The sequence below is a fragment of the Dasypus novemcinctus genome, chromosome 4 (assembly GCF_030445035.2).
Source record: "Dasypus novemcinctus isolate mDasNov1 chromosome 4, mDasNov1.1.hap2, whole genome shotgun sequence".
Classification (NCBI taxonomy): domain Eukaryota; kingdom Metazoa; phylum Chordata; class Mammalia; order Cingulata; family Dasypodidae; genus Dasypus; species Dasypus novemcinctus.
The window spans coordinates 73,573,572-73,588,477 of record NC_080676.1 but is presented as its reverse complement, the minus strand read 5'-3'; the positions used below and the strand labels follow the sequence as shown (position 1 = coordinate 73,588,477).

Here is a 14,906-nt window from a genome sequence, read left to right as displayed (position 1 = left end):
AACACTGTCTTCACTTTAAGTTCTAGAGTTGACACTGACTTTTTTTTTTTTTTTAAAGATTTATTTATTTATTTAATTTCCCCCCCTCCCCCGGTTGTCTGTTCTTGGTGTCTATTTGCTGCGTCTTGTTTCTTTGTCTGCCTCTGTTGTCATCAGCGGCATGGGAAGTGTGGGCGGCGCCATTCCTGGGCAGGCTGCTCTTTCTTTTCACGCTGGGCGGCTTTCCTCACGGGCGCACTCCTTGCGCGTGGGGCTCCCCCACGCGGGGGACACCCTTGCGTGGCAGGGCACTCCGTGCGCGCATCAGTACTGCGCATGGCCAGCTCCACACGGGTCAAGGAGGCCCAGGGTTTGAACCGCGGACCTCCCATATGGTAGACGGACGCCCTAACCACTGGGGTGGAAATAGGGCTTTCTTTTGTACCTTTTTCAGCAGGCACCTTTAGACTCTGTGAATAATAAAATGGTTACTACCTCATATTTGTGTAGTGTTTTATAGCTTTTCTTACTTAATAGTACCCCTATTTCACAGGTGAGAAAACTGAGACTGCAAAAGCTAAGGGACTTGCCCAACATCATATTCTTTGTAAGTGGCAGGGCTGGGTCTCAAAGATAACCACCAAGGCTCTGGTGACATGAGCTGCTGATCAGCTGTGGGACTGTCACCAAGTGGATGACCTACCCACAGGATGGGCTTTTCTAATCCTACCTCAGGAGAACTGTAAGTAAGGGAATGACCTGCCCTGTATGCTTGTCTCCCAGATGCAGAGGTGTTTCAGTCCAGGACAAGTTTGGTACATTTTCAGGGGCAACTAAATTAACCTCAGGATTTTTCTGCCAATTTTCCTCGTGTCTCCCTTTTTGTGATATATCCAGAGTATGATGTGATGGCTGTTGACCCCTTGGGATGAAAAGACTGCTGTTAGAAGACACGTGTGGGGGAGTGGATGTGGCTCAAGTGGTTGAGTGCCTGCTTCTCATATGGAAGGTCCCGGGTTTGATGCCCGATGCCTCCTAAAAACAAAAAAAAAGCAAACAACAAGCAAACAAACCAAAAAACCAACTCCAGGGTGGAGGGAAGGAATTGGGCTCAGTGCTTGAGCACCAGCTTTCTGCATACAAGGTCCCAGGTTCAATCCCCAGCCCTGGTACTCAAAAAACAACAACAGAGCAAAGCAAGGCATTGGTGTTGGGGACATATTGGGAGCTTTCTATAATTCTATGTATGTTTGTTTTGTAAATTCACAAAGTTTACTATACCTTTATTGTTTATGCATGCTCATGTATGAATGGTATATTTCAATAAAATTTTATTAAAAAAAAAAAAGACACGTGTGTGCTATCACCTAAAATGGATAGTGTTTAAGTTCTCTCAGAGGAGGAGCCTTCACCCAGGGACAGCAAGGGCACCAGAGCTGGCACCAAGGTGGGGGTACTGCTCACAGCTGGAACCTCCGTGGGTTTCCCTGCCACCACTTCAGTCAGACAGCTGTCTCAGCAAATGCAGCTGTTTGCATCGGCAGGTGGGAGATGTCCGGCAGTTGTGTTATTGCTCTCAGGGCTGCGAGGATGGCAGGATGGATGGTGTAATTAGGCATGTTCTCTGGTGACTGGCAAGTATGAGGAGCTGGTGGGTGTGCTGCTGATTCGGGTGAAGGAGTGGTGGCAGATGTGGCGATGATGGTGGCAGATAACATTCCCACAGAGTGGTGATGCCACTCCCTGAAGAGAAAACAAAGCCCGTGCCTTGCGTGCGTGGGTTGTGGGTTGTGGGTTGAGACCTATTCATAGCACCTGGTCTGTTTGTCTTGAGTTATTCCTGGAATTGGAGGTGAGGAAGGCATGAGCCAAAACACCCACAGGGTTTTACTTTTCTGCTTTTACTTCCTGATTGGTGGGGCAGTTGGCCAGGCTGTACCCAGGAGAGTGCTAAAAGTCTAGAGAAAAAACCCTGAGGCACAAACCTCCTTCCTGGCCTCGCCAGCTGCAAGGATCGCCTGAAAAGTGAAGAAGTTGCGGGAGGGAAGCAGAACCCCCAGCCTCGTCCTCACCCCTTGGAGAGCCCAGGCCTGCCTGTATATCAGCCTCAAGCAGCACAGCCCACATCGGCCTGGCACCGGACTCATCGCAGTAGCTGTGCCTCAGGACAGGGGTCCCCAGGGCCCTCAGCAACTCCCATAAAAGAGAAGGCAGGTTGAGGGGACCATTGCTCTCACACCTGGGTCCGAGCTTCTCTGGAAATCCCAGGCTTGAGCATGAGGACCCTGTTGCTTCCTTGGACAGTCTTGGTGACCAAAAACTGACCTTTCTGAGCCGTCTTTTGGCTGTGGGTGATTTCAGCCTTCTGCCCCTCTGGGGTCAGGGCTTGGGGGCCAGCTAGTTCTCAGAGCTGCCCCTTGGGGATGAGGGACTAGTGTGAGACGAGCGCTGCTGCAGGGAGTGTGATGTGGCACAGGTGACCACGGAGAAAGCAACTCCGGATTATGTGCCCACTGTTCTCTTAGAGCAAACAGAAAACCGTGACCAGGGTTGTGTTAGCTGGGTATTCTCTCTCCATAGTTACTAGAATGCAAGGTGAGGAGATACTAATTCAAAATGCCCTTAGGGTAACTGATCTCATAGTATCGTCAGCACCTAGCCTGGTATCTGGCATCCAGTAATTACTTCCCAAACATTTGTTCAATGAATTGAACTCACTTGCCTCCCACTGCCTGGTCTTTGATGTCTTCTGCTGAGGTTGGAGGGGGAATAAGGCTGTACTTGTTTCTCTGGTGGCCTTTGTAGGGGTCCCAGGGCAAGGAAGAGGCCCCATGATGGTTTCTGGCTGAGAGCTGTGGTTACCATGACAGCAGAAGGTAGCCAAGCTCCTAAGGGTGACCCTGCACAAGGAGGAGGGCATGCCTGACGCATATGGAAGCAGGAGAGACAAGCTCAAAGGTCCAGATGGTGGAGGCTGGAGGTCAAACTTCTGAGGAGGAATAGGGTTATAGCGTGAGGAAAAAGTGTGCTTGTGTACGTGATCAAAGCTGTGTTTTGACGCTTCTTGGCTTGATCCTGGGCCTTCTGGGGCTATCACCAGAGTAGCCAAGGTGTTGCCACACCAGCTTCTGGGGACAAGGGAGGTTGAGTGACCTGCGGCAATGTCCAAGGTGAAGAAAGGCTGGCACTGTTTGGGGTGAGACTTCAACGGGTATACTCTGAAGGAAAAGGTCAGGTGCCTGCTTTGGAGCAAGCTGGAGAGGGCAGAATATAAATTATTTCCCGTAATATTACTGACCTAGGCTTTTGAAGTCAGTCCAGAGGAGGTGGCTTTTATGGATGAGAGAAAAGGAGAACTTGGGAAAGAGGGAATGATGCTGGTGAAGTTTTGGATACTCAGTTTCCCTCAGAACACAGGTCAGCTACTGCTCTTTGACTTGAGGAGAAGGGAATCAAGCAGGAAGGCGATATTGTATTGACTGTTGCGATTTGGAGCCTGTTGCTTGCTTGCTTTTGCTGTGATTCTAGCCAGACATGGTGCTTCTGACACTCCCTAACAAGGCTTATCCTGAACCTGACATGGATGAGGAATAGCAGAATCTGGTGAGGCTGTGGAGTGGCTGCAAGTGTGGGAGGTTCTAGAGTCAGACTGACCAGTACTCTCTGTGGGATCTGGGCAAGTTACTTGACCTCTCTGAGGCTTGCGGTCCTTATCAATAAAACCGGGGTGATGATAGGAAGTAATAATACCATGCTCTTAGGGTGGCTGTGTGGATTAAATGAGGTCATCCGTGTAAAGTGCTCAGCCCCATACCTGGCTCAGTACATGGCACTGTGCACTGCCGTGGTCCTTGTCTCTACCCAGGTTCTAAGATCTAGGCAAAGGCAACCATCCTGCGAATGTATCCTTCCTGGGGCCGAGCCTCCACTTGCTGTTGCCTTTATACATGTCCTCTCCCGGACCTCCACTGCTGCCACCGGGGCCGAACCACAGCATCCTCTGCCTGGACTCCCGCAGCAGTTTCCTAACTGGCCTCCCATCTCATCCTTGCCCCCTTCCCATCTGTCTTCCTCACCATGTTCAGGGTGATCATTCCAAAGTTCAAATCTGATCATAGCACTCCTTTACCTAAAGCCTCTGCAACCGTCTGCCCATTAAGGTCACCTAAAATCCACCATCCACTCCATGGTTTTCAAGACCCTGACCAACCTAGCACCTGCTCCCCTCTTCTAAGTCCTCCGAAGGGTCAGGCTCTCTCCTGATCCACCATGGGCTCTTCCTCCTGTCTGACTCATGTTTCAGCCCCATATTCTCCACCCAGCTTAGGACCTGACCCTCCGGTCTCAGCTCGTATATACAGCACTTTCTCAGAGAGATCTTTCCCGCCTCCCTAATCTAATCAAAACCCCCCTACTTTGCTCTCATTGCACCTGGTACTTCATCAACATAGCACTTATCGCATTTGTAGTCGGGAGTTTTTCTGTAATTTCTTAATGTCTACCTGTATATTAGAGCTTGGCTGCAGGAAGCTGGGCGGTATCTGTCTCATTCTTCACTGTATACACCCAGTGCTGCCCTTGAACAGTGGCAGGCTCTTGGTAGGCAGGCATGAGATATTGGCTGAATTAAGACAGCTATGAATAAGTGAAAGAATGAATGAATATCTCACCAGGGGCTGTGAGTGCTTCTGTTCCTCTCGTCATTGATGCACTGGGCTGGTTTGGGGTTTGTTGTAAAAGATTGTGTGCTAGAGTGGAAAAGTAGTGAACAAGGAGTCGGGAGAAAAGAGAGCTTTGGAAGACAGGAACCATGACTCATTCATCTTAGTATCCAGAGTACCTGGAACAAGTAGGGGCTCAGCAAGTGAAATGAATAATTTCACTTGTCCAATGTCCAAGCGCTTTCCTATTCTCAAATCCCCAAAGCTCACTGTCACCTGTACTTTTGGAATCCAAACCTCAATGTACGTGGGGGAGTGTCTGTATACAGGGCAGATGTCTGTGTGGTCCTTAAAAAATGCATATGTGAAGAACAGAGTTTCCTGCAACACGGCCAGTGCCCTCCAGCTGAGTGCAGCTGCCATCGTGCAGGCCTCACGTGCATAGACACCCAGTTCTTGGGCCCTTTTCAGAGTTGCAAGGAAAATGATGATTATTTAAACCTTGATAAAGGGCCAACAAATTCAGTTCATTTCAATTGTTCCTTGGCATCATCCCAAGCCCTGGAATCCAACGATGACTGGTGCCTCTCTGCAAGGAACCCAGTCCAGTGGAAGGCAAAGTGTACATTCAAGGTGAAAGGCTGGGGCTAGGAGGAGAGCTGGCCTTAAGAGAAGTGGCTCCACGAGCTACATTATGTGCCTATTTGAAGCCTTTGACAGTGTCACAAACGAGAGAACAGACCCAGTAGCAAAACCACTTGTTTGACCACATAAAACGCCAACGGTTTTTCAGCCTCTCCTGGCAACACATACACAAATCACCTCGCACATCTACCCTGCCAAGCCAGCCTCTGCCTCGGAAGCCAAGCGCAGAAACCAAGGGCGTGGTGGGGATTGCCAGTCAAGGAACCGTGAAGCAGTGATGTCAGCTCAAGCAGAGACTGCGCGATGGCAGGGAGACAGCTTACGTGATGAGCCACGTTCCAAACGAGCCAAGCCAGCCCTCCAAGCCCACAGGAAGCCCAGGGGGGCTTTTTAGAGGTACAAGGACCCTTAGATGAATGGCAACGGTCCTGAGCACCCTGCCCCTCACCGTCCTGTCTTCCTCCCCACCTGTATAAAACAAGTTAGGGTGGCTCCCCTCCTTTCTACCAGGTGCTGGCTCATTTTAACCTCACAACAACCCTATCAAGCAGTTGCTTCTCAAAGATTTCATTTGGCAGAAAAAGACACTGAGACTCCAGAGCTAAGAGCCCTGTGCCTACGTTCCTGCAGGCAGACAGACCTGAGGTTCTGGGAGGTGGGGAGGAGGCTTCCCTCCGCGGCCCTGTGGCTGTGGACCTCCTCCCTTCCTCTGGGCTGGCTATATGGCCCAGTAACCTCCAAGCAACAGCCCAGGGTCAGCTCAGGGCGGTGGCCCATTGGTTACTGGGCCACTGATAAGATTGGAGACAGAGCCAACCTGCCCAGAGCTACCAGTAGCCACCAGTTTCCATTTGCTCCTTCCAGCCATCTCTGTCCTCCTCCCCTTCCTCCCCTTCACTCTCCAGGGCCAGGGCTTCTCCTTAAGGAAAGCCTTACCACTGCAGCTCCTTCCTGGGCACCCTGGGGCACAGGAGGCTCTGACACTTGGGGAGGGTCCTCCCAGCAAGGGCGGAAAAAGACTCTAAAGTCAAATACAGGCAGGTCACAGTCAGCCCCCATCAAGGAGGCAAGGGGGCAGAACTGTCAAGCGGGAGCTCGTTGGCAGGGGGAAGAGTGGGGCGGGGAGGGGAGGAGGAACCCACCCCTCTGTGACTGCTTTTCCCCATCAAGGTCCTCTGGATGCCTGTTCCAATCTGATACTTGGGACCCTAAAAAGACCCTAAAAACATCAACAACTTCTGACACCAACTGCCAACACTGCAGTGAGGCAATTCAATTCACTGCTGACTCTAATAATCCGGGGTTATTCTACAGGTTAAGGGCAGTCCTCTGTAAGACTGACGTTCAGGCATGAGTTCCAAGCTTAGGGGCCCTGACTACCTATATTTCTGGCCAACTAGCTGCAAATTCAGGGGTCCCACCTCCTCCGAATGACTCGGAGCGCACCACAAGTGCTGTACTTAGGATTACAGCTTTATTATAGTAAAAGGATGTCTAAGCAGCCAAAAGAAGAGACACAAAGGGCAAGGTCCGGTAGAGTCTCGAACACAAGTTTTGGTATTCTCTCCACTTGGAGCGTACCCCCCTCCCAGCACAGCAATGCATCTTATCAATTGTGGACAGTCAGGCAAGCCTCAAGTATCCCAAATTATATGGGGATCCTTTACGTAGGCATGGTTGATGGAATCAGTGCCCACATAGGTGAAGTCAATCTGCAGCCCCCAAACCCTCCCAAAGGTTGGGGAGGTTGGACTGATACGACACGGCTCAAAGCCCCAACCCCCTAATCACACGGTTGGTATTTCTGGTGCAGCCAGCCCCCCACCCTAAGACTACAGGTGTGGTTGGCTCCAACCTGATTTCTGGTTCACGTGTGAACCATCCGGGGAGGTCTGGGGTCCACCATGGATAAACACAAGGTTACTTCCCCTGTAAGTGGGGACAAAACCCAGCCATCTCCCAACCCACCCCATGTCTTCTCCCGTCCCCTCCCCCACACCTTTCCATTTCGTTCCCTTCAACAGTGCACGGTTGGAGCCCCAGGACATCTCTGCACTTCTTCAGGGTCATCGTGGGGACCCCCTGCCACACTGACTGCCCTTCATTCTTCACTCCTTCTCAGGTCATATCCCATCACCCCCATCTTGCTTTCCCTGCTACCTCCCACCCCAGTTCTTCCTCCTTCAGGCTCCCCTCTACACATCTGCTTCCCAGCTCCTTCTGAGCTAGATGACCCTACCTGGGACTGAGTGTGGGGTGGGTAACTAAGATTTTTGGGGTTGACTTTAAATCACAGAATGTCAAAACTTAAGGAACTTCAAGACCAGGAGGTCATGCCATTCATCGCCCCCATGTTTTACAGAAGGGAAGCTGGGGCCCAAAGGGACATAACAGGACTCAGACCCAGGGACCAGATCCATGAGTGACAGCCAGCCCAGGCCCTAGAGCTCCTAAATCAAAGCACTTTCTTCTACATCCCTCCATTTCCCTCCTCCCGCCCTGAGAGGCAAGACCCTCAGTGGTGGGCAACTGCAGGCTCCACAGCCCCCTTCTGGCCTGTTACCCCACCCTGTGAAGAGTGAGCATGTGGTGGGAATGCTGCAGGGATGGCGAGGTGGCGTTTGTTTCATTTGCTCTTGGTCAAGCTTTTAAAAAGTTCAAGGAAGGTAGAATGTCACTTCACGAGCATTGTGTCTCCTACTACCTGTGAAAGGATGGGCTCATTCTGACCCATTCCCCAAGAAACGAGAGCGTCCGCAGACCTGCTGGGGTGGGGAGGGGGCTGTGATCCTAGCTTTGGTTTGGGCTCCTGACCCTTCCACCTCCCCACCCTCCCCACCCTCCCCTGGGCTGCAGACCCTCCCCAGAAGACTCGGGCACCCGGAAATACAGAATGAAACCTCGGAGCCAGAGGGCAGCTTGGAAGGTGCTGGGAGAGGAACGGGGAGCCCTAGAGGGTCCCTTCTCCAACAGGCCACGTACAACTCGGTACCTGGAGGGGAAGTGGGGGTGTGGAAGGCAGCCAAGGCCAACAGCAGGACTGTAAGCCCTGCCCCGAAGGCATGAGTCCTCGGGGAGGCCTTTAAACCCAACTTCAGCGGCAAGAAACCAACCTTCCCCAGCCTCTCGGCTGCACCCTCATCCCTGCCTTATTTCTCTCTGCCCCTTCCCAAGGGAGTCTGCCTCTTGCCCTCCTTGAGCCCTTCCTTTCTGTTCTGCTTGTCTCCTGATTTAATCCGCCTCTCTATTCATTTTGCTTAAGTTGTCTTTCTCACCTGTCCTTTCCTATGACTCTTCTTTAGTTTTTCTTGTTTCTGCCACTCAGCGTTTCTGTTTTGCTCTCCTCTCCAGCTCTGCCCATCTGACCCCTTCTCTCCACAAAATAAGCCCAGACTCCCCTAATGAGTTCTCCAACCAGGCCAATCCCCCGCCTCCAGAACACCACTCAGCTCCTCTCTCTCACCTCTCCTCCCCGCCCCCCCATATCAGCCCACCTCGGCCCATTCACCCCGCCCCCCTCTCCCGGGACAGACCCCCACCCTCCTGACAGGCCCCCTGAAGCACGGCCGCCCCTGCCCCCAGAACGCTGCCCCCTGGGGTTCTACTTACCCTGGACCTCCGGCCAAAAGAGGGGGGAACACAGGCAGCTGAGGAGCAGCCAGGCCCCCCTCCTCCAGCGGGCCCTCCGCATGGCTCCAGAGAGAACCCCGCGGGCCCGCCCGGGGCAGCTCCTCCGCTCAGCCGCCGCGTGCGCGAGCGGAGGTGAACCTGTCCCGCGGGCTGCTGGCCTGAAAAGGTGTATTTCCCCAGAGGGGCCAGAGTATCAGCCAAGGGAGACAAAAGAAGGCGGGGCCCCACGCCAATCATCCTGGTCCGGTCTTTTCTTTCCTACCTCCGACCCCCCTCCCCCACCAGGAAAAAAACCTACCGATACACCCATCGCTGCGCTCGGAGTCAGCCGGGGAGCAGCCCGGGAGGGAGAGGGCACAGCAGGGGCGCACTGGGGACAGCAACCCGGTCTCACAGCAGATGAGCGCGCCACCCACTGCCTGGGTCCTGGGCCTCCCCCCTCCCTCCCCAGGCTGCCCCTGTCCTGCTGGAGTTTGGGGCTGCTGCAGTGGGAAGAAGCTGGGTCGATTTCAAGAAAAAGGGCAGGCAAGAAAGGAGAAGCTTCTGAAAGGGGAAGAAAAGAAAGGGGTTGCCTGAAGAGGGGAAAGGGAGTGAGAGTTGAGAGACCCTCCTCCCCTGAGGACAGGGGAGTGGGGGGGGGGGTGAAGGGGAGGGAGGAGTAGGCGAGGGAAACAGCTGTTGGAGGTCTTTAGAAGGGGGTGGTGGGCTTAGCCTATCTACTCAGTGCCAGGCACCTGGTAGAGCCTCGCCAAAAGGTGAATTCCTTCTTTCCAGGAGAGGGAGCTCTGGTCTGGGGTCCAGAGCGCTGGAGGGAAGCTGAGAAAGCGACTTGAGGGATCTGGGGACTGGTTAGTGGCGCTGAGGGCAGAACCTGGTGAATAGGGATCCGGGTGGGCCTCAGCTGGGCTCGTTCCCTCCGCGGGGCAGAGTAGACAGACACACCGAGCTAGGTTAGGAGGGAAAAGAGGCAAGAGACTGGAGATGGACAATCTCAAGCCTCCCGGAACTGCAGATATTCCAATATTTTATACCACCAGGATTCTAATGGATAATTGGGGTGAAGCTGGACACAGTTCCTTCATTAATAAAGGTTAAAGAGTTGAATGTGGTGGGGTGGTTAGAAACATCAGCGATCAAGATTCTGGGATAGGAAAGTACAGAGTAGAGGTCAGTTACAAGGTTTTCCATATGGTTATCAAACAGGAGAGTGGAGTGGTTACACACAAGGGAGAGGCTACGTTTTGTGTAAACGTAAACAAGAAAGAAAACTGTTTAGAATGACCATCATAATAGCAGGTCTAGGCTAAATCTGGCCAGTTTCAGCAATTTCAGATATTAACCTTTCGCTCGCTAATTTTTAAAAATAATTTAAGGACATCTATGTAATTCTTAGCCCTCAGTTACAAAGGTTTAGTATAATGCCTCAATAGTTAAGCTATACTGGGTTTTCTAGTACTACACTGGCTTGCAGTGTCCTAGGAGAAAGTGGGGGCTGCTCCTGGATTCCGAGGGCTCAGGACACCCATTTTGATCTCCTGGGACTCACTCGCACAACCGAACAGGGACAGAAACCCCAGATGGGGTGTGCTGGGCGGGGTTCTGAAGGTGAGGGAAGTTAGTTGGTATAGCTACGCAAAGGAGGGCAGTGGAGATTTTCCCCACCTTTGGTTCAAGACCCCATTCCCTGAGTGCAGGCTTTCCGGGGAGTGACCAGAGACCATGGAGCCCAGGAAAAGGAATCTCATTTCCACGTTGCAAGCAGAGCTGGTCCTGCAAGGGGGAGTGGGTGGCTGAGACTGGTAGCAGCTTGGAGGGCCATGAAGGCCCCGCCACCTAGTAACGCTCCGCCCCCACTGGCTACTCACTTTCTGAAGCTAAAAGTTCAGTTATAGCTGAAGTCCCAAAACTGAATCTTCCAGTTATAATGCAGGTCCTACAAAGAAGTCACAGGGTATCCCCACTCTATGTGGACAAGTTGATCCCATTCTTTTCCTGGGGGGGGGGGGGGTGTAGAGGGGAGGGGGGAACCAGAAAGATAAAGAGGAACTTCGGGAACGGCACCTGGACAAGATAGAAGGAGGGTATCAATGAAGAGAATTTACACAGACTCCAAGGTCCAATTTGACCTTCTAATCATTTTTCTGTGTCAGTTCTTGATGATGGGTTCTCCCTATTAACTTGCTGTATGCGTTGTTCGGTGATGCTCTCTGCTCTACAGTTTTCCATCTACGGAGGACAGAAATGCATTCCAGGTTGGACAAAAGTGAGAGTTGGACATTTTTTTGACCTAACGCAGATGACCTTCCACTTCCCAATGCAAGGAAGCGGAAGGCCAGAGGCACAGAGTGTTCTCCAGAGGCTGCTATGGTGATCAAGATGCCAAGGGGGCATTAGGAAAAACCTGAGCTTCATTGTGTGACCCGAGTCAAGTCACAACTTCTTTGAACCTTGTTTTCCTCATCTCTAAAATGGGATAATAACACCTACCCACAAGATCAGGAGGCTGAAATGAACTTAACAGGTAGCAGGCATTTGGCTCCTCATTTCAACCTGACATCATCCCTGAAGGTAGATACGATGAGGGAATCAGTCTCAGAGAGGTTAAGTAACCTGCTCAGAGTTAACTAGGAAGAGGAGGAGTCTGGATTCATTCCCAGATCCATCTCCATTCAAAGGACTTTCCTGTGTCCCTTTGAATTTTAAGGTATTTTTGGACCTGCTCAATGCTAATTCATCCTCTCCCTGCCTACCTCCGGTTCCCTTCTCTTTCTCCCTTTGAGCCCAGCTCCTTCTCAACTTGCCAATTTTCAAGGGTTGGGATGCTTCCAGTTGTCTATGATAAATGCCTCTCCTTTTATCTGGGGTGGATGGTGAAATAGCCATCCTTCCTTCTCCCCTCCCAAGGCTTCTGATGTGGACAGAGAAGGGGGAGAAAGGGGAGGAAATGAGTACATTCTGAGTTTTGCCAGAGCCTGGGTGGAGACCTCCTAGGTTTTCCTTGGGGGAAACTGCTGGGTTTTCACTGGGGACAGGAATCTGATTCCACGTTTAAGTTGATATCACAGTGGGCAAAGAGAGCTTAGCCTGGACTTGGGGTATAAATTGGAACAAGGACAAGAGTATGAACTTCTCACGTGGAAGGAAGGGCAGACTTGGCTTTAACAGACTCAGCCTGGGTCCTGGGCAGCAGAGTCAGGATCTTACAGGGAGATTTCTGTCCAAGACACCCAAAGCATGAGGCCCTACTTTTGGGGGTCCTCTAAATAGCTTACCTCCATATAACTTATGGCCTTATAGAACCCCATGCTTCTAATAAAGTTACTTCTGGTCAGATTTAAGCCTCTTAGACTGAGATGGGGCAGGTAATCAGGCATTTAAGTCTCTAGTTAAGCCTAGAGTGCCAGGTGCTGTGCATGCCTCATCTCACTTAATTCTGCCCATAATCCTGTGAGGTGCATATCACTCCCCCCATCTCATACATAAGGAAACTGAGGTTCAGGAAGATAAACACATACTCCTGTCATCACTGAGTCACGGGCCAGATTGGGCGATCAAGAGAAACTGGAGAGCGGGCAGGTTTAGTTCAGTGGTTGAGTGCCTGCTGGGAACAATGTCCCAGGTTCAATTCCCAGTTCCTCCGAAAAAAAATAATAAACATGTTATTGAATTGCTTTTTTTTTTAAATGCTAAAGAGAAACTGGAGAATGCTAACTACACTGGTCACTCTATACCCAGGCCACACAGCAAGGCACAACGTTGGAATTTGAGCCCAGGTCTGCCTGGCTCAAAAGCACAAGAAAGGAATTAACACTGGCCAAGTATTCACTATATGCTTCTGGCAGACAGGGAACTGCACACCTTCTAGAAAGGACTGGCTGTCCTTTCTCTAGCTGTTAGTACCTTAAGGATGCATCTCAGCTTCCAAGCTGAGATCCAGATTAAGCTCTTTTGGGGAGTAACCCTTGGACCAATGACTGAGCAAGGCAGTGGTGAGAGGACGTGGCCATTTCCACCCACGTGGGACTCCTCTAACAGTTGGTCCGTGCTCCCCAGAGCACCCCATGGGGCCAACAGAGACTTTGCAGTTTTGTCAAGTCTGCATGACCGGCTGATGGCTCCCCGGGCTGCATCCTGTCTCCTACCCTTTCTTTCACAGTTGTTACTCTCCTATAGATCTTTTCATTCCCAACTCCATCTTGGGTGTTTGCTTCTAGACCCATCCTGAGTCATTCACTTAAAAGCTGATAACCATTTTATAGATAAAAAAACTGACCCTCCAAGCTGGGATTTAGATCTAGATCTGCACACCTCCAAAGCCTGTCCTTTTTCCACTGCACCACACCTGACAATGCAGCAGAGAGGTACGTGGGCCTGGGGGGCTCGGCAGCCTGCTAGGCGTGGTCCCTGCCTGCAAGAAGCACGTATTCTGCTTAGGAAGACCAGGCCCCCAGGCTGCAAAAGGTGCAGACCGAAGTGATGACGCTGGAGACCCAGAGGCTGGATCTCCCAACAGGTGCTTGTTGGTGTTGGTGCCACTGAAGAGGAGGAAGTCAAGGAAGAATCCCCTTACCCCCCACTTTTGAGGCCTCATCCCCCAGAAGGAGCCCCCAGGCTGTGGGGAAGACTGGGGCCCTGGCCTTTGGGTCACACAAAAGCCCTGTCTTTCTCCCAGGATTGGGTTTCTCAGCCCCTTTCTCTCAAAGTGCCAAGCATTTTAACACCAATTAGCTCATTTCCCTTCTCATGTTACCTCTGAGAGAGGGGGGACCTAAAGCCTACCCAAGCAACATCTTCCAGGCATGGGGTCTCTGTGAAGGAGGGGCCATCCTGAGTGCAGGGGGGGGGAAGTGGGGGGGAGTGGGGGGGAGGGGCAGGCAGGGTTGGCTTAAGGCCCAGGAGTCTAAATTCACTCCATTTGTAGGAACTATAATCTCAATTCTAAGAAGGAAATAAAAGCCAGGAAGTTAGCAACAGTTCTAAATTAAAAACCCAGCATCCAGGCCCCAGATCTGTCTCCTATGGCTGGGCTTCCCTTTTTAAATCCTAAAAGGAGAAAAGAATCTCAACATAAATTTAGAACTGGAAGAGACCTGGGCAATCTTGTAGTCCCAACTGCCCTGGGTGCCCTGAGGTCACACAGCTGATGAGGGGCAGACCCAGGCCGTGAACCCAGGTCTCCAGGGCTCTCTCTGCTTTGCTTCACGGCCTCCCAGGCTTCATAAGGTGGCCCTGCCCGCTCCTGACAGCCCCGTTAGAACCTCAGTTCCTGGTTTTAACCCTCACCCCAGGGAACACTTGGCAGATGCTGTCAGTGGACCGAGTACTAAAGGACTGTCCTCTCCAACTGCAGGGCCTGACAGAGAACCAACCCAAGTCTAAAGTGGTCTTTTAAAATAAAGTTTTCTAGTTGTGTGTGTGCTTTCCCCCCCCATTATAAGAGTACTATATGCTCCTTATAACAGATATGGAAAATACTTAAAAGTAAAGAGAAGGAAAACATCATCACTGTTTCACCACCCAAGAACAAATGCTATTAATACATTCATAGCTTTCTAACCTTTTCCCCATGAATAGCTCATATACATAGTTTTAATCTGTAATATCATAGATGTAATTGTGTTCCTGGAATTTCACCTCACATTAAAACATAAACATTTCTTCCCATTATTATAAACACTACATTCACATATTTTCAAAAACTACCCAATATTCCTTGAGTGGACTGCTGTCATAACTTATTGAAGCTGGACATGTGGGTTGTTTCTAATTGTCCCTATTGGACATAATGCAGATATGAGAGGCTTTGTGTCTAAAGCTCTGTCTTTATTTAGGTGCATGTCCTGAAGCTGGAGTCAGGGCTAGAGGGTTGTGCTCAGCTGCTCTGACCTTCCCTCTCCTACAGCAGGAAGTCAAGGAATAAGAACCAGGTATGTCCACAGGGTGTGGGCTGTATTTTTGGACACTTGGGGTCCATTAGATCTCTAAATGTTG

The 14,906-nt window shown here is 51.2% G+C and overlaps 1 protein-coding gene across 2 annotated transcripts in view; it reads right to left on the bottom strand.

Moving 5' to 3' along the window:
- MUC4 (mucin 4, cell surface associated) overlaps nucleotides 1-9,026 on the bottom strand; it is a 61,047-nt gene extending 52,021 nt beyond the window's left edge. The window contains exon 1 of one of the 2 annotated variants that reach the window (XM_058295647.2): nucleotides 8,895-9,026. In XM_058295647.2, coding sequence (XP_058151630.1) covers nucleotides 8,895-8,976 — 82 coding nt within the window. In that variant the 5' untranslated portion in view covers nucleotides 8,977-9,026. The remainder of the gene's footprint in view (nucleotides 1-8,894) is intronic. The other variant, XM_058295646.2, reaches the window with a different exon arrangement.
- Between the last annotated feature and the right edge of the window lie 5,880 nt (nucleotides 9,027-14,906).